Here is a 20,183-nt window from a genome sequence, read left to right as displayed (position 1 = left end):
GGACAGACCCTTAAGATGTTAAACATGCACCTACCATAATGACCCAATGATTCCACTCCTGGGCATTTATTTACCCAAGAGAAATGAATTCATGCGTCCACACAAAGACTCGTACACCTCTGCTCATGGCAGCTCTAGTCAGGGCCAGACCCAAAGAGTCAACTCCGCTGCTCCAGCTCGCCCTGGCCGGCCACCTGCCCCTCGTCAAGAAGCGTCACTGGCTCACAAGCCACATCCGTGTCTGCCAGTGGGGACGAAGCTGTGGTCAGAAGCATACCTGATTGAAAACAGAACTATCCAGGCAGAGGGACGAGGTGACGAGGACAGAATCTGGACCAGGCCGTGCAGAAGCCTGGAGCAGCAGCCTGGAGACGTGTTTCCTCGGGGAGCCGCAGGCCATGAGGCACCGTGCGCGCAGGACTTCAGCTTGTATCTTTATGAATCCCATCTGTGTATCTTCTTTTGGGTCACTTTTGGTTCTTTTTTTCCTAATTTCTTAAGAGAAACACTAACCTCCTTTGTCAGCTTCCATCTTGAATAACTAAGGCACTCAAAGGCTGCGGTTCTGCCCTGAATGAGATTTTCCTGCGTCCCATAGGTTTGCCATTAAATGTTCCTCTTTGCTTTGCATTAGGAGATGCTTTCTAATTTCAGTTTTCATTTCCTCACCCATCTACTGCTTGCATAGTAGAGTTTGTCTTAATTTCCAAGTTGTTGAGACTTTGTGGTCATTTTTATTGTGTATTTCTAATTGTTTTGGATAATGGTCTGAGGGTGTGTTGCTTAAGGTTTTTGGGGGGGGGCTTCATTAGTTTTCTAGGGCAGTTGTAACTAAGTACCACAAATAGGAAAGAAATTTCCCTTTTTTATAAAGGCCCAGTCCTATTGGATTAGGGCCCACCTTACCTCTTCTGTACTTGACCACCTCTGAATCCTGGTCTGCAAAGAAGGTCACATGCTGAGGTCTTGAAAAACAGGGCCAGTAGGACATCTATAGATGTGCGTGTGTGTGTGTGCGTGTGCGTGTGTGTGCGCGCGTGTGTGTGTATGGAATCAGCTTATGCAGTTGTGGTCCGAAGGCCACCTGGAGGCAGAATCCCTTCCTCTTTTGTCATAAGGCCTTCAGCTGACTGCGCGCAGCCCGCCCACATTATGGAGAGCGATCTGCTTTGTTCAAAGTCTACTGATTTCCCTGTTAATCTCACCTAAAAAATCCCTTCACAGTGACATCTAGACGGATGTTTGACTGAACACAGAACCGTAGCCTAGCCAGCTTGACACAGAAACCCTCCAGCACAATGACCTCATCCGTGGAGATGGACCCGCACACTTTGCAAAGTGACCGCCCACCACTGATGCCTTTATCTCCTCTTCTTTCCTGAGGCCTCCGTCCTGTGTGGTGTGCTAGGCAGTTTCTGCGTCCTCACCCTCTTTTCCCTGCTGGGTGAGTGGCTGTGGCTGGGAACAGGACCCACTGGCTGCAGCGCCCCTGACCTGCACATGTCTCCAGATTCCAGCTTCCAGAGTTGCCCCCCTCCCGACGGAGTGTCCTGAGGGGCATTCAGGATGGAGAAAAACAGGATACTGACCCTAGATAGTTAAAGATGCATACCAAGGGAATGATTTCAGTGAGCCCAGACTCTTGCATCTCCCCATACGCAGAAAAGCACGTCGTTAACTTGAGATGGCTGGTTTTTGTGATTAGCAGTAATCTTTTGATGTTAGGCTACATGTTTCTCGTTTGTTTGTTTTTTAAAGCAAAACTTCCTGTATATCGTGGCTCCTCCTTTACCTCTTTGGAACAGTTCCTCAGAGCTCTCTGAAGGCCCGTGTCCCGGGCTACAGTCCTCAGTAATGCCCACAAATAAAACATAATTCTCAACTTTTAGGTTCCTTCTGTTCGGAAGCTTCTAAGAGGTTCTTGTTTTCCTGGGATTTCAGGAATGTTCGCTTGGCAATGCCTGCGCCTCAGGCACCCACTCTGGTTCGGAGCTTGGTGAGCCCACCCACTGTGTAGACGAGGGGTGAGCTGTGACAGTCACCACGGTCCCAGGGAGGCCAGGAGGGGAGGGCGGGGTCCCGCACCTCCGTGGGCCCAGCTCTGCCTGGCGTCGGTCCTTGCCCCAGACCTCAGATCCACGTCCTCCCACTTAGGCCCCCTCCCCGTGGACCCTGCCCACCCAGAGTCCTCTCCACGAAAGCGGAAAAGAAAGCAAACAGCTTCACTACTGAATAAGCGTTAAACTCAACTGCCTGCCACGCCCACCTCAGGCCGCCGCTCCTGAGATCGCAAGGCCAGAAGGAAACCTCAGCCTTTTATCCAGCCAGGCGGTACTTCCTGAGATCGCCCCTCCTAGCTCAGGGCAAGTTCTCCTGGTAATCAGGGTGGCCCTCAGTGCTGGTGAATTGCCCTTTATCCTCAGGACAATGAAAGCTTTCTCTTGGCCTGGAGGGGAGCTAGGGTACCTTCCTGAAGGTTTGCATTTCAAGGGGGTGGTGCCGGGGCTCTGAAGGAGAGCCTTCCTGGGCTGTAAGGCCGGCAGGAGGCTTATTTCGGTTTACAAAGATTTACATACATCTCAAGTGGTCATTTGAGATGCGTGTAAATCATCTCCCTGATTCACAAAGGGGGCGGTGGCTCACCTAAGAGCTCTAAGGAAAGGGAGGTGAGAAAGGTTTCCCTCCAGCAGCTCGGCTGAAGCTTTGCCAGTCTCTCCACTACCAGTCTCGGCCTGCAGGGCTCCTGCAGCCCCGCGCCGGCCCTCAGGCCCTCGGAGGCCTCCAGCCTGTGGACTCGTTGGGCCGGTGACGGGGGAGCTCCGGCAGAAGGCTGCACGACGTCCCCCCTCGGCCGCCCCGTGGACCCTCAGGTGCTGCCCCACCAGACCCGCCTCCCCGGGGGCACTCGGAAGTCTGATGAGTTGCGTGGCCTCTCCCTCACAAGGGCAGCTCCCTGCTCGGTGAAGGGCTCGGCGTCCTGAGCACACTCAGCGCGTGGCCTCTCAAAGGCCCACGGTGGATTGTCGCTTCTCACGGTCACCAAGCTTAGCATAACTGGGGCTCTGGGGAAAGGAAGTGCTCTCGGCAAGCCTGCAGTAAGCCTTCCCGGGACGGGATGGATCGTCTCTAGAAAGGCCTAGCGCGGGGCCGTCACTCAAAGTGGTCAGCGGACCCCATCCGTGTCGGCCGAGGTGTGGGGCGGGGTGGGGGCAGGGCGTGGCTGGTTGTTTTAGCTGCTCCAGGCTGGAAACCACGTGGCGAAGAGCCCGCCTGGAGTGCGGGCACGAGGACCGGGCAGCCCCCGAGGCCCAGACCCGCAGAAGGATGGCTGGTGACGGCGGCTGGGGAGGATGGGCCAGCGGGCCAGGCGGAGGGAGGCAGGAGGAGGCTGGAAAGCTGGAAGCTCTCTGCTCGCTCACTCCTTGACCCTGGCAGCTTGGGTACATGGAGCATCTCACCTGCCCGCCAGGGCACGTCAGGTAGAGAACCTGGAAATCCTGCTCGTGGAGAAAGAGGAGAAAAAGCAAGGAATCAACCTTTTCCCCTCACATGTGCCTACCCTGGCCCGGGCCCCACGGTGGTGATGAGAGGGACCCAGCAGTCGTGGGGGAGCCTCGGCTCTTGGTGATGTGAGCAGATTTTGCCGTGGGAGAGCCTGGGTGCTGGGCCCTGCCCCTACCCACCCTGTTCCCCAACTCTGTGGCCGGAAGAATTACCTCACAGGTCAACCTCAGTTTCCTCCTCTGCAAAATGGAAACAGTACAGTGGTGCCCGGAGGATGGATCGCACCCAGGGCTGGGCACATAGCAGCTGGGCAGTGAGCGTCAGCTATGATACAGCTCCTGCTACTTGGAACCCCGGCCTAGATGCTTGGCATATCCTCTTCTCGTCATGGCCTCTGACCCTACACGCTGCCCCCCTCCCTCCCCAGCTCCCTGGGCTTCGGAATGTTCCTGTCTCTAAATGGGGGCCTCCGTGTCCTAATACCTGGACTCCGTGAATGTGACCTTATTTGGAGAAAGGGTCCCTGCAGACATATGACAAATCTTGAGATGAGGTCCTCCTGGATTAGCTGGGTGGGTCCAAAATCCAATGACAGATATCCTTACGGGAGACGGGAGAGGAGACACAGACACAGAGGAGGAGGCGAAAGATTTGATCGGACGCATCGCCCAGGAAGATATGAGTGTGGCTGACAAGGACGCTAAAAGGTGCTCAACATCATAAGTCATCAGGGAAATGCATGCAAATCAAAACCAACGTGATACCACTTCACGCCCACCAGGAGGCCTAGAATCTAAAAGATGGACAAAAACAAGTGTCGGGGACGACAAAAACTCGCACACAAATGTTCACAGCAGCTTTATTTGTGAAGGCCAAAACCTGGAAACAACCCAAATGTCCATCAACAGGCGTTGTGGTCCATCCACACGATGGAATAGTACTCAGGATGAACTTCAAAATCATTATACTAAGAGGCCAGGCGAGAAGAGTGCATAGTGCACGATTCCATTAACACAGAATTCTAGGAAAGGCAAACGAATGTGTACTGATAGAAAGGGCAGTGGTTGTGGGGACGGGGTGGGGGGAGGAAGGGGCAGGAAGGAGGGCGCACCCGGGGGACAAGGCAACTCTCCAGGGTGATGGGCGTATGTTTCCCGTCTTCATTGCTGTGATGGTTTTATGGGGGGATACCCGTCAAAACTCATCCAATTGTACAATGTAAATATGTGCAGTTTCTTGTCCGCCAATTATACGTCTATAAGGCTGTCAAGAAAGATGAAGAAACCTTCAAATCCCGGAGGGCCCCTGTGTTGTGAAGTCACGCACACACTGAGGCTAGCGTAAGAGAAAACGATCTAAGTTTTCCAGATATTCCTCATAACTCCCAGGGCAAGTGGGAGTTCCCCAAAGTGCCATTTGAGGCTGCTCGTGTCAAAGCATTATGAGTGGTGGGCTGCCGCCATTCATTCCCATGGATGAACACCCAGTGAGCATCAGAGCTGTCTAGGTGACTCTAGCGTGTATACTTGGTGGTCATCCGTGTGTAAATTCACACACTCCAGCAGTTATCGTCCGCGTCAACTTTTTTCCTCCTTGATCTTAGAATAATTCTTTCATATTTAAAAAAGGTTCTAATGACCTTTTACCCTACGACTGCCCTACAGAAAGCCCTCCGCCCCTCTAGGGTTCCTGAAAGCACCACACGCTCCCTGTGCTTTACTCCAACCCACTGGAAGTCCCTCGACCTCTTCCTGTCCTGAGAGTTCACCTACTGCTTAGTCCTACCCTGACCTCCAGAGACGGCGTGTTACCCCTTGCTACCTAACTGGGCGTAGACTTAGCAGCCCCAACTGAAAGCCACTGTGTCCCGCCACTGAGGAAGGGAGTGAAGGGCGGGGGCGGTCCTGGCAGCTTCACAAAGTAGAGCAAGTCTTGCAGGCAATCTAACCAAAGGTCCTAAGACACCATCCATGCTGTTTCAGGGTGGCTGCCCTTGGCCCCCGTGCAGCTCCACTTCAAGGAGTTCCCACCTTCCGTTTGCAGGGGCCAAGGGGTGCCCAGACATGCTCTCTCGTCTTCCCCCCCACGTCTAGGTCAGCGGCCTTTCCTGAGACCTTTCACCCAATTGCTAGCCGTTACTTCAAACCACAATAGATGCCGTCTCCACCAGAGGGTGCCGTTCAAGGCCAACACCCAAAGTAAATGAATTCAGGTGGGACAGTTTAACAGTTACGTGAAGATACCGCCACGGCAATTAAACAGCTCTTGAAAAGTGTCCAAAGTTTCAAAGAGCAAATGATGTGCTATGGGCTGGTCCAGCGTCCTGCAAGTTCATCTCTGGAGCGGAAGCCCAGTCCAGAAGTGTGAAGGGGCTGGCATCCAGGGACGTTGTGGTGGTGGTGGGGGGGGGGGGCCTGGAAAGCAGATAGGACATCCCCCAAGAGTCTCAGCTTTTATACTCCAGTCGTCGTCAGAAAGCAAGTGTGGGCCGCCATCACAGTCCCCCACCCTGCCTGGTGGGAGACCTATTTCAAGGCACTGTAGAGGGAAAAATGCAAGCATCCTCTCCAGACACTCTCTGGCTGATCCCACGCGACACCCGTTCACATCCTGTTGCACACCTGATTGGTGACCACATTTAAAAGAAAATGATACTCAGAATTGCATCAGGGGCTTCCCTGGTGGCGCAGTGGTTGAGAGTCCGCCTGCCGATGAAGGGGACACGGGTTCGTGCCCCGGTCCGGGAAGATCCCACGTGCCGCGGAGCAGCTGGGCCCGTGAGCCATGGCCGCTGAGCCTGCGTGTCCGGAGCCTGTGCTCCGCAACGGGAGAGGCGGCGGCGGTGAGGGGCCCGCGTACCGCAAAAACAAAAACAAAAACAAAACAAACAAGAAACCAAAAAAAAAAAAAACCTGCATCAGAGTAAACATCTAATGATCAGGAGTGAGGTTAGATGCAGAAGGGACAAACCAAAGATGCATTGCTATTAGGAATGTCACGTGTCCGGGTAAGCATTTGGAGACCTTGGAGCCTTTCAGGGCACTCCGAGACCGGAGTGCAGGTGCCTGGCATCTCTCCCGGCAAGTCTACTTTCTGTTGAAAGCACTGGACATCACGACCCCAGCCCCCAGTATCTAGTCATCTCTGGGTGGGTCCAAGGTGAAAAAAAGGCACTCACATTAAAAATCGAGTTAGCTTATCCAGTAGAACCAACGGGATGATGCTATGCTGGGGAGATACAACTCTCGTTTATTAAAAGTTGGTTACTGACTGGCCCATAAGAGCGAAACCGTTCACTTCCTAGAGCGATGGAAATGGGCAGCAGTGCGCACGGATCTATGCTCTTACCGGGGCCTGTCACGTAGCAATTGTTGCCCCTATCCTAAGCAGACCCGGCTGAACAAAAAAGACACCGGAGCCCAAGCACAAGGCCTCAGGCACCGTCCCCCGCCCTGCGTGGGGACTGCTTTACTGAAGCCTGCCGGCTGAGCAAACATTGTGGGCACCTCATATAAACACATGCTTCCCAGCTACCTTACCGTGGATTTCAAAGACACCACTCCTAATACTTCTTTTTCTATCGGAAAACCCAAGGTTGCAGATACTTTCCACTGCCGCAAGGTAAGGCTGGAGCCGACTGTGGTCTGGAACCCGAGTTCAATGTGCTAAGGGGGCAACACTCATTTCACAAGTATTTACTAAGTGCCAAGCTCTGGGCTCAAAGAAAACGTGGCACGCACGGCACAAGGAGGCTATGAGACAAGAGCAAGTTACAACTCTGGAACTTTCCGTAAGTCACAAGTGTGTACAGTCATTTTAATATATCTACATAAAACTCCTCGATCTCTATCCCTGTCTCTCTCACTTCTGGAGTTGTCCTAGCAGTTGGAGCTCCAAGCAGCATGTGCAGAAGGAACCCTGTATTTCCAGGCTTTCCCACACCCTCCTGATGGTGTCTGGCCCTCCCCTGTCTGGCAGGGAAAGTGCGCTCTTCTCAAAGGCCCAGTGGGGGGCCTCCATCACATCCACCTGCCCTCGGGCAGCCTGTGGCGGTGGTGAAGGGGGCTGGAAGGAGGTGGCGAGCCAACTGGGATGCCGGGCTGAGAATGGCAAGTGGCAGAGCTCCTGGTCCCAGCTCTGGGGACAGTGTGAGCAGGACAGGGTGGAACCTGCCAGCAGCTGCCCCCCCCCACCCTCGCCGGCAGCACGAGGTCTCCCTGGAGAGTCTCCCATGGCCTGCAGTAAAGTGCCATTGAAGGGTCCACCGTGTCCCTACGGGGCTAAGGCCGGGGGCGGGGGAGTGAGAAGAGGGGCCTTCTCAGAGAGCTGGGCAGATTCTCATTTAAGGAGTGATTACCTGACACTTCCATATGGCAAAAATCTCTATTTTTGACTTACATTACCCCTGAAGGCAAAAACATTCAAAGCAACCGAACCTCTAATATTTTAAGAAATGTCACATGAAAGAGAGCTGAGGAGAGAGAGCCATCACTGGGCACGCTCTGTGCAAATTCCTAAGTCGGCCGCTTTCCTCCTGATTTGGCACCAGCCACGAGGGACGGCTGCTGCAGGGGGAGCAGCTAACTTTGGAGCTTTAGGCACTGAGGGTGGAGAGAAGGGGCAGAGAGGCCAGTGCGGCCTTTGCAGGCAGGGTCTGAAGGCAGCAGGTGGGGTGAGCTCTGGGGCTCAGGGTGCGGGGAGGAGACCAAAGGCAGCAGGGCAGCTGGTGGCAGCTGGGAGGGACCAGAGCCAAAGGGCTCCTCTCTTGGGGCGGAGAAGCCGAGAGTCTCCAGGCCTCAGCCTCTCCGCAGGGCCCAGGCCAGCCATCTGGCAGAATCCCCTGAGCTCCCAGAAGATGGGGTCTGGGGCCGCTCCTCCCAGAAGCAAGCTGTCCTGTGCCTTCCTGCCGAGGAGATGCCACTCTCCGGGGGCTGCCGACGCGGGCACGTGCAGTTGCCTGAGTCCTTTTTCAGACCATTTCTTGATGAATTTTAGGTGATGTCACAGTCCAGCCACAGCCTCGCTGTGGAGCCCACAAATTTTGAATGCCCTCAGGTCCCTCCCACTATTAAGCTATTAAAGGATTAAAGTGCTTTTCGTGTCTTCTACCTGGAAACGCTAACAAGTCTTTGGGTGAAGTGAAGGCCCCCACTCCTCCCTAATTGAAGGCACCCGCTCCCTCCCACCCACAGCACTCAGGCCCCAGGCACAGGGGGCAAGAGCAGTTCCAGCGGCTCCAGGGTGGAATACAAATGTGCGTGCACCTTGGCGGCACACACACGCCCGTGCGCACCGCACAGGAGCTGGCACGGGCGCAGGGGCCCGTCTGCCTGCGGCGCGCTAGGTGCTTCAATCGCAGCATCATCAACGAGCAAAGGGAAGGTGATGAGGTGGGGAACGTGGGCCTCATTTTAAAGCCAGCCCTCCCACGGTGCACCCCGTCAGAAGGAGCTGGGGGCGGTGGCGTGGGCGGAGTCTGGACGGAGTTTCTCGTCTTCGGGGCGGGGCTCCGCAGGGGCTCTCCAGAGGGCCAGGCAGGCCGGCGCCTTTTCTGAGTTGCTTCCCTCCGAGAGCTTCCTTCTGCGGTGAGTTTTTGGCTTCCGGCCGAGCTGCGGTTTCCCTTTGGAAGCCTGGCCGCAGTGGCCGCAGGCGCTGGGCCGCAGGCTGCCGTGGGTGCGTCGCTGCTCCAGGAGGACGGAGCCGCTGCGGAACGCCCTCCTGCAGTCTTGACACTCGTAGGGTCTCTCCTCGCTGTGCACCACCTGGTGCTTGAAGAGGTTGGATCGCCGGCTGAAGGTCTTCCCGCACTCGCTGCACTCATAGGGCTTCTCGCCGCTGTGCACCCGCCGGTGCTGGCTGAGGCCCGAGCGCCCCCGGAAGGCCTTCCCACACTCCTTGCACTCGAATGGCTTCTCCCCACTGTGGATGCGCTGGTGGTGAATGAGCTGGGAGATGCCCTTGAAGGCTTTCAGGCACTGGCTGCACGTGTAGGGCTTCTCGCCGCTGTGTGTGCGCTGGTGCTCGATGAGGTTGGAGCTCCTGCTGAAGGCCTTGCTGCACACGCTGCACGTGTAGGGCCGCTCGCCGCTGTGGATGCGCTGGTGCTCCAGGAGCGCGAAGCTGCGCCGGAAGAGTTTCCCGCACTCGCCGCACTCGTAGGGCTTCTCACCACTGTGGATGATCTGGTGCTTGATGAGGTTGGAGCTGCGTGTGAAAGTCTTCCCGCACTCGCCGCACACATAGGGCTTCTCGCCGCTGTGGATGCGCTGGTGCTCCAGGAGCGCGAAGCTGCGCCGGAAGAGTTTCCCGCACTCGCCGCACTCGTAGGGCTTCTCGCCACTGTGGATGATCCGGTGCTTGATGAGGTTGGAGCTCCGGCTGAAGGATTTTCCACACTGCTGACACAGGAACTGTTTCTCTGCACCTTTGGAACCCTGCTGCCTTAGAACCAAACCCTGTCTACCTCTGCAGCTACTTCTCTGTATCTCTCTTTCCTCACCTGGGGAGCTGCCTTGGCCTTTCTCCCTGGGAGGGTCACCCCTGCTGAAAGCTGCCTGTGGACAATAAGCATGCTTCCGTCTCTGCTCAAGCGTTTCCTCTGACTGCCCGGCTACCTGGCCCTTGTTGCCACCCTGAAGGTCAGCCCCTGCGAATTCTTCTGAACAATTTTTCTGCTTTGAAATGATCGGTTTGCTCTTCATCCTGTCACCTGTAAAGACAGAGAGCACCAACCAGTGTCACTCCCTCCCTGGGTCTCTATTTAGGTTAGTTCTTCACCCTCACCCTCACTCCAAGGCTGAGAAGAGCTGAACCAGGAGTTGAGGACAAGGGAGAAGAGGCAAGATAACCGTCAGCAGACAGGAGGGCAAGAGGGGAGGAGATGGCAACGAGCTAGAAATACCAGAGCTGGTGTGAGACAGGGGACTCCATGACAGATTTAAATCTGCCACGAAAGAGAATGTCCCACCCAAAGTGGCCACGCCACCCTCCATCAGCTGCTGTTCTTCGCCAATGGCTTAGGCAAGCTGACAAAGTGGCCCTCACTCACCTGCCTGCATCCCTGTGGTGGTCCCCATCCTGTGGACGTCTGCTACCCAGGGCCCCTCTCCTCGCTCTAGCCGGGAGACCAGGTGAGGCTTGGAGGATGAAAACCCTGTCCACGGAAAGGAAGCAGGTTAGTCACTCCTGGACTCAGTCCAGCATTAATATCTTCAGGAACAGAGAATGAAGAACTCTCTAGAAAGTGCCACTGGGAAGGTCCAGAGAAACGGCAGAGTCCCTCTAAGGAAGCAAGGTGCTCTGAGTGTACAGGGGCCAGGCATGCACGGTGAATCTTAAGTAGGTGGTGATTCAGCCCAAGAGGATAATGATGTTATTATCTGGCCTGCAGGACGGGATGGCCTGTGGGAAATGGGGGATCAGTGTGGAGACCCTGAAGGACAAACAGAGGGTTGGAGCAAGGCCCCAGGGAGTATCAAGAAGCAGACAGAGCTGAAGGGCTGCCTGTGTCCCGAAAGCCAAAGCCCCCTGTTTCACCATCAAACACAGCAGATGTCTCTGTTCCTTATGCCAGACTCCACTGAGGAATCCACAACTTCCCTGGGGAACCCCAGGTCTGCCCGATAAGGGTCAAAAACAACCAAGGGGAAGAAGCTAGTCTCCTTCTGTGGGGTTAGATGACTGAGGTGGAATCTGTAGAGTTTAAAAGAAGAAACAGAACAAAAGGATCCCCTGCAACCCCGAAGGCAGGGGCGCAGTGGGGGAGCCTGCCCCAGCTCTTTCCCGATTTCTCCAAGTCCTGGGCCTCTATGTCCTGGGCTCTCTGTGGCTTGATGCAAGGAACAGATGCTTGAAAACCCTAGAACATGAAACGAATGTAAAAGGCAACCTTGGTAAAAATGGAATAAGTATACATTAATGTATATAAATATTCAAGGCTAATTTGCATCTATCTTTTGGGTAGAAGAGATTTAGTTAACTCGTGATTTTATATCAAAAGAAGTTTGACGGGGGCCCACGCATTTACCTAAAACACCTTCAAGCCCAAACCATTTAGCTAAACACTGCTACTGAGGTAAAAGTTGGGCATCGATAGATTACTGACCTGATGGGGAAATGCATGTATTCTTGGACTCACAGTAACCAACTAGCAAAGAAGCTCAGAAATAAACAGTTCAGACACAGGGTGGGAGTCTGGCTGTGTGTGAGGTCCTTACCCAGTGACACCAAGTGGCGGTAGTTCTCCAGCATCACTCGCTTGTAGAGCACCCTTTGTCTGAGATCCAGAAGCTTCCATTCTGTCTTGGTGAAGTACACAGACACGTCTTCAAAAGATACCGGCACCTAAAACAACCCATTGCTGTGGCTTCAGGGGAATTCACCTCCGTGGTCCCCAGGATGAGCTGGTAGCAGCTAAACATGGGGTGGGGGTGGGGCCCTGGGGAGCTCGGCAATAGCTGTGAGGATGGGACAGGAGGAAGCGGCAGAGAGAGGCTGCTGGGGGAGATGCCGCCCACAGTCAGGGAGCCCCACTCACCTTGCGTCTGGCCATCAGGAGCATGGCTGCCATCGCAGGGGCGCAGAGACACTAATGCGGAGCGAGCCAGGTGTGAGCTGAGCCCATGCGCTGAGTGTGACCTTGTCCAGATAGGGTCCCAATCAGAGCTGCTGGGGGATAGGACTTCAGCATATCTTTTGCGGGGGGAGACCACAGTTCAATCCGTAACACTTTCTCAAACTGAGCTTCTGTCCCCTCTCTTCACCAGACAAGGATTCTGTCTCCTCGTGCTGAGCCTGCCTAGCCAGGCTTTCAAGGGAGTGTGTTTCTTCTTTCCTTTTTCTCATTTCCTTCCTCTCTCAGCCCTCCTCCCACGTGACCAGCACCCCAATCCTGACTTTCTAGCCATCCCTGGAAGCCCCACTGCTGCCCCCTTGCCCCCTGAGGTCAAGGTTCTTAAAGAAAAACTCCAGGGGGAGGGTGATGGTGGTGGGATGAATTGGGAGTTTGGGATTGAGATATACACACTACTGTGTATAAAATAGAGAACTAATAAGAACCTGTTGTATAAAAAAATTAAATTAAAAAAACAACAACAAGAAAAACTCCAAACACACGTACCTCCTTCACCTGCAAACAGACTTGCTCTCAAGGAAAGAGAAAGACCAAGCTAGTGGGGTGCAAGAGGGAGCCCCCCCATCGCTGGGGGAGGGGTAGCGTTCAGGCTGAGAGCTGCAGGCTGGGGGTGAATAAAGAGAGTAGCTGGCCAATGGCATGGCCCATACCCGGCCCTGAGAGGGGCCCTAGCTGCGCGGTCATGGTGCTGAAAATTGGAGCGGGCTGAGGGGGTGGGAGGGGCAGAAGGTGAGGCTGCCCGGGGCTCACGCTAAGGCAGGAGGAGCGTGTCACCAACCAAGTGGACAGAACCAGATTTCTCTACACCAGCCCTCAATGCCAGAAGACAGTGGGGCAAAAGAAAGTTTGCTCCAAGGATATGTCCACCCAACTGGCGGCCACAACATGGGAGTCACGGGCGGAGGAGCGGAGGAGACAGGCAGTGGCGGGGGGACGGCGGAGTGGGCGTCACGGCCTGTTTTTGCCCCAGGAGAGAGGGCAAGGGGTCCTCAGAACAAGTTAAATCGCCCCAAATTCCCTTATCACCTGTGATGAGCTGTCAGTTAACACTGGCCCAGAATAAATAAATGAATGCATGTCTGATGGAGAAGTTTATACTAATCAGAGAGAAAGAATCTCTTAAGGTCGAATGGATGCCAAAACCATTAGGTGAGGCCTGAGGGGGAAGGGTCGGCCACACGATGTCTTCCCCGTTTACTGCTGGTCACAAGAGAGGAAGCGAACCTAATGGTGGGACAGAAGTGGGATGTCCCCTTGGTGGGGATGCCCAGGAGGGCTCTTGCCAAAGCTTGACCTGATTCTAATGCAGCCTTGGGACCCAGCATCCAGTTCACAGAGGACCTTGGGGACGGAGAGACCAGTTAAAGGCACCACAAGGGAGGCACCCGATGCAGAAGGTGGGCTGTTCCCTGGTCTCCTCTGCAAATCAGTGTCATGGGGGAAAGAGGAGGCTGGGTAGGGAGATTGTTCTGGATGAAAAGAGAGTTAAGGGGCCAACAGCCAAGTGCAATGGGAGTCTTTGATGAGATGCTGGCGTGAACAAAAGAGGAGTCAAAGGCATTGCGGAGAGTGGAGGGTGAGAGCGGGGCCACTGCTGCCCATGTGTTGGATGGATAGTGGCACCGGGTCGTGGAAGAAAATGTCCTTTTCAAGAGACACATTCGCACCATTTGGGGAGAAAAGGGCATGTGAAGTGACTTTAAAGTGCTTCAGCAAATACAAAAGACAGAAGGAAAGAGAGGGAGGGAGGGAGGAAGAGAGAGAGTGAGAGCGCGAGGTGGGGGGGACCCAAGCAAATAAGGCAAGCTGGAGCTGGAGGCCACTGCTAACCCTGGGAGGTGGGTACGCGGGCTTGGTTAGACTATTCTCTCTACTCGTCTGTTTGCTTGACAGTGTTCAGAATTAAAAGGGAAAATAGTCTAGTGGTCCTTCAGTAAGTAAACCACTCCTGGGTATATGCTCAAAAGAATCGAAAACAGCGTTCTCACAAAAATGTCCACCCATGTGAATGAACTGATCGCCCAAAGGTGGAAACAACCCAACGTCCATCAACAGAAGAGTAGATGACAAACCATGGCCTGGACACACGATGGAATGCTATTCGGCCCCAGAGAGGGATGAAATACTGATCCACGCTACCATGTGGACGAACCTAGTGTCACGACGCTAAGTGAAAAAAGCCGGACACGGGCACACAGGGCCACATACCGCATGATCCTATTTATATGATGTAATATAATATTTCACAAGGGCTTTCTTGACCTAGTTTTGAAGTTATGACTAGAAACTCTTTCTCCTTGGCCTTCGCAAGCAGTTTGCCGAGCCTGTGAAGCTTCCCACACCACCCACCTCCCGTATCAAAGCCCCTCTCTCTGGGGCCACTAAACCCACGCCCCAAACCCTCCTTATCGGGGTCTCACACTCAGTGGCCAGGTACCAGACACCCTGATAAAGGTAGTGGTGGCAGGAATGCCGCTGCCCTCACTGAGTACTCACTAAGGGCCAGGTACCAGACAGGTCCTACACACCGGAGCCTGCGAAACTGTTCAAACGGGCCGCTGCCCAGGGACCCCAAGGACACTAGCTACCCCTACCCAGATGCGCCATCCCTCGTGGCAGCCGTCCCTCCTTCTGCCTGTCATCTCTCCAGAGTGCCACTGTCCTGTGGCTCGCTATAAAAAAAACCCTTTAAATCCTATAAAACATATGACATGTCCAGAGAGTCCTAGGTAAATCCAGAGAGCAGATCTGGGTGCCAGGGCCTGGGATTGGGTGGGGTGGGGGGGGGGGTGACTGCTTCATGAGGACAGGGTTTCTTTTTTGGGGTGATAAAAATATTTTGGAGGTCGAAGGTGGTGATGGCCGCACAAAGTTGCAAATATACTTAACGTCGCTGTCAAGAGTTCATCCTTTTGTCCGCAGGCCGGCCATGTTTCATTGGGACACACCACCAGTCACAGGGGGACCCGCACCAGCTAAAGGTGTGGGGAGGGGAGAATACTGATAATAGCAAGGGGTTTTACACTAGCATCAAATTGTTTTGAAACACATCACAAGCTTGTGTTTTCTCTATCACGACTGTACTGCCAGGTCACCATCCATTTTGAAAAATACAGAAAAGCTGAAAAGAAGAGGTGTTATTCTGTAATCCCCCATCCCAAGACACGCTGCCGTGCAAGCCCCCAAGAGAGAAGAAACTTGAGCTGTGACTGCCGAGAGAAACGCCATGGGCAGGGTTCGCCTGTAGACGGAGACCAACGCTCAAGGTCAGCACCACAAGGCGCATCGGTGGCGCCAGCTAGCGAGGCGCTCACACACAGCAGTGTCTATCCTTGAGACCTAACGCCCCAAAGGCAGCGTAATTTCAAATCCTGGAAAGAGACGCGACAAGCCCTGTCCTCACACACCCTAATGCCCGATCTCCCCCGGGGTGGTAACAGGGAGACACTCCCAAGCAGGAATGGAAGGAAGGAGCTTGTGGAACTGGAGAGTGGCTTCTCCTGAGACCCTTTGACGTCGGTGGGCCTCCAGAGCGGAGGAGAAGCTGAAGGATGATTCTAGGCCCTGACGCTCAGATTTCTCTGAAGTAGGACACCGGGCACGCAGGCTAGGGTCCCTCAGATAGCAGCACTTGGGGCAAGAAGCTGGGAAGGCCCCGGGAGCCAGGGTAACTGGGCGCTCCCCCCACGCCGGTCCGCCCCACGGAGGGGAGCAGACTCCCAGGCCGCTCGCTGAGCCCAGCCCAAGTAAAGCCAAGTATACGCGGAGGTGGCGGCGGGAACGGGGAGAGCCTGAAACGACGTGGCCCCCAAAGGGAGAAGCCAGTGGGCTTCAGCGTTGATGTCTTTGGAAGACCACGAGATGGGGCTATTTCCCCAGAAAAAGAAAACAGAAAACAAACAAACAAACAAACAACATCAAAGGCATCTAGTAATCCCACTGAGGCCGGATCAGGAATTGGGGCCTTCTCGTCTGTGAGGAGGGACAAGCAGGGCCACTAGGGTTGGGCTTCCTCCTTCCTGCTGCAACTTCCTCTGGTGTTTGGTACCTCAAGACCCCAACTGCCTCCTCTCAGCCCCACGCAGCATTCTCTGAGACCTGTGTCACCTGCCACCCACCTGGTGGAAAGGCCGGAGGCCCCAGGCCGTGGGCGGCCCAGCCTCAGCCCAGAGCAGAGATCCAGCCTGGGAGCTGCCCCAGGTCAGCCCAGGGCCATCCCTGCTGCCCGGCCAAGCAAAGCCCTCTGAGGAGCAACTCTGAAACCCGTGTCTCCAGGCCCTGCCCTTCTGGGGGCAGAGGCTGACCCGGACGGAAAGAGGCCACCTGCTACCAGCCCTTCCTGGGGTGTCCATCTCCTGACCTCGCCCTCTTCTGCTCTCCCTGCTCCGGCCACGCACCAGGCCACTCCTGCCTTTGCACTGGCTGTTCCCTCTGCCCAGAATGCTCTCTCACCTCCTTCAAGTTTTTTGGAAATGTTGCCTTCTAACCACACTACTTAAACTCGCAGCCCGACCGCTCACCTCCCTTCCCTTGCTCCATTTTCCCCCCTGGTTAACGTACTCTGTAATTCTTAATTTGAAACGTTGACTCTCTTTTTTTTTTTTTTGAGGTAAGCGGGCCTCTCACTGTTGTGGCCTCTCCCGTTGCGGAGCACAGGCTCCGGACGCGCAGGCTCAGGGGCCACGGCTCACGGGCCCAGCCGCTCCGCGGCATGTGGGATCTTCCCGCACCGGGGCACGAACTGGTGTCCCCTGCATCGGCAGGCGGACCCTCAACCACTGCGCCACCAGGGAAGCCCCGAAACGTTGACTCTTTATTGCCTGTGTCCTGCCACTAGAATTGGACCCCCGAGCAGGGCTTTGCGGTTTTGCTCCCTGAGGAAATACCTGCAGTGCCCACAGCCTGGCCCGCAGGCGTGCTTCGCAGCTGTCTGTTGGACGGGAGGGCTGCCACAGCTGGCCCTGCATGGCAGCCCCGCACACTTTCCCGCTCAGCCAGCTCAGCTCTTGCCCTTGCGGTCCTTCCGTCCGGCCCCTGGCTTCCTCTTCTTGTACCTTCCCCTGGCGTGCTCGTCCCCGCCAACACTCCACACCACCAAGGGGCACAAACCCCCAAACCTGAGAGCCGCAGGCGCACGTCCGGGCACCCTCAGGGCCCATGCCTGCGGACGGTTCGCCAGGTGCCCCTGGGCAGGAGTGCTGCGACCTCACACAGAGGCGCGAAATCCAAACTTACCAGGCAGCCTGGCGTTGGGATGCTCTCCTGCCAGCCCCAGAATCAGCAGCGAACCGCAGTCAGAGGAGAGAAACTGGGAAACGCGGGCTGCCCTTCCCCGGCGGGCGAAGGGGGCGGCCCCGAGGGCCGGCCAGCAGCTCTCCGCGCTCACGCTCGCCACCTCCTAGGTTGTCCCTCGGCCACCTGCCGAGAGCGGCTCGCGGGCCTCTGGGCTGTCCTTCCCTCCTCCCCCTGCCCCAGCCTCCGGGCAGGCTCGAGGTCAAGGCTGCCACCTCCAAGAAGCCCTCCGGGTCAGCGCCCCCGGGAGGCGGCGGGGCTCCTGGCTGCGTCTCGACCTCGCAGCTGGGGCCGCTCGGGAGGCGCGTTCTGAGCGGCAGTCCGTCAGTCCAGCGCTGACGAGCGGGGCCGAGGCATGGGCGGGGCCGGGGCGGCGGCGGCGTGGGAACGGGGCGCGGGGGTGGGGTGGGGTGGGGGCACGGAGCATGCGCGGCGCGGCGGGAGGAAGGGACGGCCCGTGCCGCCCCGGCGCGCCCCGTGGGGTTTCTGGCCTGGCTCACTGCGTACCCCGGGGCACTTCCGCTTTCAGTCTGGGCTGCTTCGAGGGCTCGGGGTCGCAGTGGTCCGTCCACCGCAGTCCCCCAAGGGGACAGGGGAGGGGCAGTGTTGGCTGCGCACCTCCCACGTCTCAGGCTGTGGGGCTTTACTTTACGTCCATCTATCCATCCGTCCCTCCATCTGGGACCCACGGTATCCCTGAGGGGTAGTCAGCACCATGTGGCCCAGCCATGGCACCCCAATAAGGGACCAGCCCACTTGAGTCAGGAAGGCAAAGATAAGAAAGTGAGGGCAGTGAGAGGGGAGTCGGGGAAGAGCGGTGTGCAGACAGATGGAGAAGGAGTAGTGAAGAGCTACTGGGTGCATTGGTCTTTCCCTTGGTCCCCCCATGTGACTGTCAAACCGGGCCACAGGGTAGGCATTGGGGTCCGCATTTTCCCACAGGACTGGGCTTGAAATCCAGGGCTGACTGTGCACATCCCTACCGTTGACAGTGATGAGTTCCTCCCAAAGTTAGGAATGGGAAAAACACTGTGGACGAAAAGCAGCGACGAAAAACAGCCGGATGGCGTGTTCTTGTCCGTCCCCGCCCTGGCTGTTGGGAATTGAGCTCAAGGTGGGTACCTTTCCTTACACAACCAGAGCTCAGGCATCCTCTTTGCTTCAAATGGGCCCTGACCAGGAGAGCGCAGGCCTGCAGTGAGAATCCCCCCCCCCCCCCACGCTGATGCTCCCAGGACAGCAGCTGCCCGCCCCTGGCTTATAGCGGAGAAGCTGGGATCCCCACTCAGGGTGCTTCTGGCCTCAGGGAGCAGGGTTCTCAGGCGGCCAAATGCAGCACAGCTTCAGGGGCCCTCCCCTGGAGCAGAGGCAGGGAGGTCCCCTGTGGCCCTTGGTTGTGGGCTCCGATGCCCAGTCTTGTCCTCCTGCCAGGAGTCTGGCTAGACAGACCAGGTCCTGGGCTCTAGAGGTATAATGGGGTGAACGATAGCCCCTCAAAAGAAATGTGCACGCCCTAACTCCCAGAACCTGTGAATGTGAGTTTTCCGGGAAAAAACTCTTTGTAGATGTGATGAAATTAAGAATCTCAACGTGAGATCATTCTGGACGACCCAGGTGAGCCTTAAATCCAATGACAAGTGTTCTTATAAGAGATAGGAGAGGAGAGACACAGACACAGAGGAGAAGCCACGTGAAGACAAACGCAGAGACTGGAGGGATGTGGCCACAAGCCCAGGGTAAGGCAACTCCTGTGGCTTTGGGCAATTATTAGAGAGCCTTGGCATGCAACCTTCATGGAAGGAGGAAGTGAGGGCCTGAGGCTGGGAGAGGGGGCTCTGGGAGCTCTCCGTGCTACCCTATTTCTGTCCCTAGCCCAAACCTCTCCTCAGAGCCCTTGCCCCTTATATCCAGCTGGCTTCTTGTCATCTCCACTTTGATGTTTCCAACTCATATGTCCAAAATAGAACTCATGATTTTCTATGCTCTCCCTGAGTCCTCAGCCACAGTGACTGGAGCCCCCACACACCCATGTCACAGGCCAGAAATCAGAGACATGTCCCTCACTCACCTTCCACATCTGATCATCCAGTGTTTGCTTAGTTCTCGCATGTTTGAGGTTCGTTATATCTGCCCTATTGGCTCAACTCTGTGACGCTGCCACTAGTGTTGCTCAGGCCACCATCATCTCTCCCAGGACAACCCCAGCTGCCCCTTGATAGGCTTTCTGCATCCACTCTGTGCCCCGCCCCCCATAATTCTTCCACAAGGAAGCAAGAGAAAACACCTGAAAATACGTGCTCATGTCACACACACACACACACACACACACACACACACACGAGTGCACTTGCGTCTCTGACTTCAAACTGTTCAGTGGGTTCCTAACTCTTAGGTAAATACCAACCCCTTCCTGAGGCTCATGAGGCCTACACGGCTTGTTCTCTAGCTTCAGTACGCGGTGTTCTCTCTCTGTGGCGCTCTGTGTGTGGCTCTCGCTCTCGCTCTCCCTCCCTCCCTCTCTCCCTCCCTGCTCCAGCCACACTGGTCTTCTTTCAGTTTGATACTCACTGTGTTCCTTTCAGCCCCAGGACTGAAAATTTACGCTCGCATTTCACTCAGCCGACATCAGTTAGTGTGCCGGCCCCTCTTCTCACTCCCCGCCCCCGGCCTCAGCCCCGCAGGGACACGGTGGACCCTTCAATGGCGCTTTACTCAGGCCATGGGAGACTCTCCAGGGAGACCTCGTCCCAGCTGC

At 55.8% G+C, this 20,183-nt stretch overlaps 1 protein-coding gene across 1 annotated transcript; it reads right to left on the bottom strand.

Moving 5' to 3' along the window:
- Positions 1–8,945: 8,945 nt before the first annotated feature.
- Positions 8,946–12,073, bottom strand: ZFP92 (ZFP92 zinc finger protein). Its single transcript, XM_065900307.1, has 5 exons — positions 12,041–12,073; positions 11,721–11,847; positions 10,553–10,657; positions 10,119–10,213; positions 8,946–9,989 (listed from the first exon to the last, which is right to left on the bottom strand). Exons 1-5 carry the CDS (start codon positions 12,071–12,073, stop codon positions 8,946–8,948), a joined length of 1,404 nt encoding a protein of 467 aa, XP_065756379.1.
- Positions 12,074–20,183: the final 8,110 nt, after the last annotated feature.

Source organism: Phocoena phocoena, chromosome X, assembly GCF_963924675.1.
Source record: "Phocoena phocoena chromosome X, mPhoPho1.1, whole genome shotgun sequence".
Lineage (NCBI taxonomy): Eukaryota > Metazoa > Chordata > Mammalia > Artiodactyla > Phocoenidae > Phocoena > Phocoena phocoena.
This window is presented reverse-complemented; position numbering and strand designations above follow the sequence as displayed.

Bases quoted from the DNA above. Each gene is read 5' to 3' on its own strand.
- ZFP92 (XM_065900307.1), bottom strand. From the start codon at position 12,073: ATGGCAGCCATGCTCCTGATGGCCAGACGCAAG. The intron at 10,658-11,720 runs GTAAGGACCTCA...TTCCGTGGACAG, and splicing joins CCGCCACTTGGTGTCACTGG to GGTTTTCATCCTCCAAGCCT. The intron at 10,214-10,552 runs GTGAGTGAGGGC...CTGTCTTTACAG, and splicing joins CACCACAGGGATGCAGGCAG to GTGACAGGATGAAGAGCAAA.